Source organism: Urtica dioica, chromosome 7, assembly GCF_054948205.1.
Source record: "Urtica dioica subsp. dioica isolate 48M chromosome 7, U.dioica_male_clone48M_v1_H2, whole genome shotgun sequence".
Lineage (NCBI taxonomy): Eukaryota > Viridiplantae > Streptophyta > Magnoliopsida > Rosales > Urticaceae > Urtica > Urtica dioica.
This window is the reverse complement of record NC_142762.1, coordinates 24873863-24876799: the sequence shown is the minus strand read 5'-3', so window position 1 is coordinate 24876799 and position 2937 is coordinate 24873863. Positions and strand designations below refer to the sequence as shown.

The following is a 2937-nucleotide window of genomic DNA, read 5'->3' as shown; positions in this document are numbered from 1 at the left end:
ATTATTGCCACATAAGTCATTTGGCTATATCCCTAAAAATTGTCAAACATAGGCTAGATCCAAAATTACATGTTTAAAATGACCTAATTACTTACAATATGAATGAATTGAATTGAAATCAAACAAAATTGAATATGATATATTATTATGAGATGATAGTAGTTATTGTGATTGTGAATCGAATTGAATTAAAATAAAATAAAAATGAATATGATACGTTATTATGAGATGATAGTTATTGTGATTGTGAATTGTAATGATTCGATATGAATTCATTTGAAATAAAACAATATTGATGTGATACGATATTATGAGACTACAGTTATTATGACTGTCAACTTTAAATTGTGATTTTTCAATATGAATTGAATTGAAATCCAAAAAAATTGAATATGATACATTATTATGAGATGATAGTTATTGTGATTGAGAATTGAAATTGTTCAAAATTGAATATAATATGTTATTATGAAACTATAATAATTGTGATTGTTTGATATGAATTGTGATTCTTATTGTTCCTGTTAAGTCAATTGATATACTATTGACTATATGTTATCATACGTGAATTGATATTTATATGAATATACTTTATTTTATTATATCATATTTCCTAATATCAAGTTTATGTTTTTAGTTATAAATTTATAATTTTACACATATAATATTAATCGCGTTTAAATGGATTGTAATCATACTATTACTCGTAATCGTGTTAATTGGATCATATTCGTGTGGGTCGTAATTGTGATTCGTGTCGACAATTTAATAATCGTGTTAATCGGTTTTTTATCGTGTTACCGTAATCGTATCGTTTTGAACCATTATTTAATCGTGTTAGCGTGTTCGATCCAATTAAGAATAGACTCATTTATTAAGATTCAAATCTGTTTTAAATCGTGTCGTAACCGTTTCATATTTCGTGTGCGGATCAAATTGCTATCCCTAGTTAAAAGTTAAAACCATGTTATATTATTAGCCAAAAGTATTATACGAGATGTGTGAACTCAAACTTTTTCTTCTCTGCTAATCAGAACTCTTCATCAATACAATGTGGGCTCTAGTGCGGTTTTTCCAGTTACGAATGTACCTTTTTTGTCCCCACCAACCGTACACGCTTATATACCTAACCAGTATATAAAGCTTTCTCTCTCTCTGTCTCTCTCAACAGATCAGTAAAAAGACCACCGTCCTCACAATGCAACTTTCAAACTCGAAACCATAATACCATATTCCTAGTTCACGCTGTTCTATACAACTCATCACAGAACAAAAACACCCTCTCCCCATCGCAGTCTTCACGACATATATATACTGTACATGGTATACTTGAACAAACACATACAAAGCTTCAGTGTAGAGAATATGAAGATGGCAAGTAGGATTCACCACGGGTACCACACATACACGTGCACAGCAAGCGGTAGTAGCCCCAGCAGCGAAACCCGGAGATCATCCATGGAAGTTGCTTTGACCGCCCCACGGTGTAACCGCACGAGCCTGAGAGCGACCAGTGGCAATCGCAAGCGTCGTCGCCGTTGGAGCATGATTGCGGTGGGCGAGAAGGAGGAGAGAGAGGGTTTGGGTTTGGGATCGAAGTGGAGGGAGTACCAGGGAGTGAGCAACTGGGAGGGGCTCCTCGACCCACTGGACGACCACCTCCGCCGCGAAATCCTCCGCTACGGCGCCTTCGTGGATGCCGCATACAAGTCCTTCGACTCCGACACCTCTGCCTGCCGCTTCCCGAAGCGCTCCCTCCTTCTCCGCTGCGGCCTCCTAGGCTCCGGGTACCGCCTCACGCGCCACCTGGCAGCCACCTCTGGGCTCCCATTCCTCCCCCAGACCTCCGCCTGGATCGGATTCGTTGCCGTCTGCCGCGACCTGCGCGTCATCTCCCGCCTCGGCCGCCACGACGTCGTCGTCTCCCTCCGCGGAACCGCCACCCCACTCGAGTGGCTCGAGAATCTCCGCGCCTCCCTCAGCCCCGTCGACGACAATGACGCCAACGCCATGGTCGAGAGCGGCTTCCTCAGCCTCTACACCTCCGGCGGCACCGCCAGCCTCCGCAACACGCTCCGTGCTGAGTTCGACCGCCTCCTCTGCGCCAATGATGACGGCCCTCCTCTCAGCGTCACCATCACCGGCCACAGCCTTGGCGCGGCTCTGGCCACTCTGGCCGCCTACGACCTCAAGGCCTACCTCGGCCACCGAGCCCCTCTCCTGACCGTCATTTCCTTTGGCGGGCCCCGTGTCGGGAACCGAAGCTTCCGCGCCGGGCTCGACCGGCGCGGCATCAAGGTGCTCCGCATTGTGAACTCTGAGGATGTGGTCCCGAAGCTGCCGGGGTTCTACCCAGCTTGGGTGAGGACGCCGTGGGCCTACGCAGAGGTCGGGGAGGAGCTCCGGCTCTGCAGCCGTGACTCTCCCTTCCTCGCTGCCGGAAATGGCTTCGACTTTGCCGCGTGTCACGATCTACGGACTTACCTGCACCTCGTCGAGAACTTTGTTAGCTCCAAGTGCCCCTTCCGCGCCACCGCCCGACAGCTCCTCTGCGCTCCCTCTACACATTCTACCATCACACATTAATATTTTTTTCCCTTGTTTTTGTCCGTATTCCACTTACTTACATTCATATAACTGGTACGCATATATTCTAGATAAATTTTCAAGGCAGTGTATTATAGACTTGCAAGATTCTTTTTTTTTTTTTTTTTTTTTTTGTAAATCCATATGTTCAGATCTGAATTCAGTCGCTGGTTAGATATTAATTTCAGGTTACTTTTTACTAGCGTAACATCACATAAAGGTAATTCTTGTCTATATTCTCCTAGCATTACCAACTTCGACGACTAACACGTGTGCCGACCCCATATTTCCCGAATCTAACCAACCACCGACGGATTACGTGTGTGGTTATCTTGTGTGTAGTCTTCGTTG

At 44.4% G+C, this 2937-nt stretch overlaps 1 protein-coding gene across 1 annotated transcript; it reads left to right on the top strand.

Moving 5' to 3' along the window:
• The first annotated feature begins 1083 nt into the window (after positions 1-1083).
• Positions 1084-2660, top strand: DAD1 (alpha/beta-Hydrolases superfamily protein). The gene has a single exon (XM_089620754.1). The coding sequence runs from the start codon at positions 1321-1323 to the stop codon at positions 2584-2586; it is 1266 nt and encodes a 421-aa protein (XP_089476880.1). The 5' UTR covers positions 1084-1320; the 3' UTR covers positions 2587-2660.
• The last annotated feature ends 277 nt before the right edge of the window (positions 2661-2937 follow it).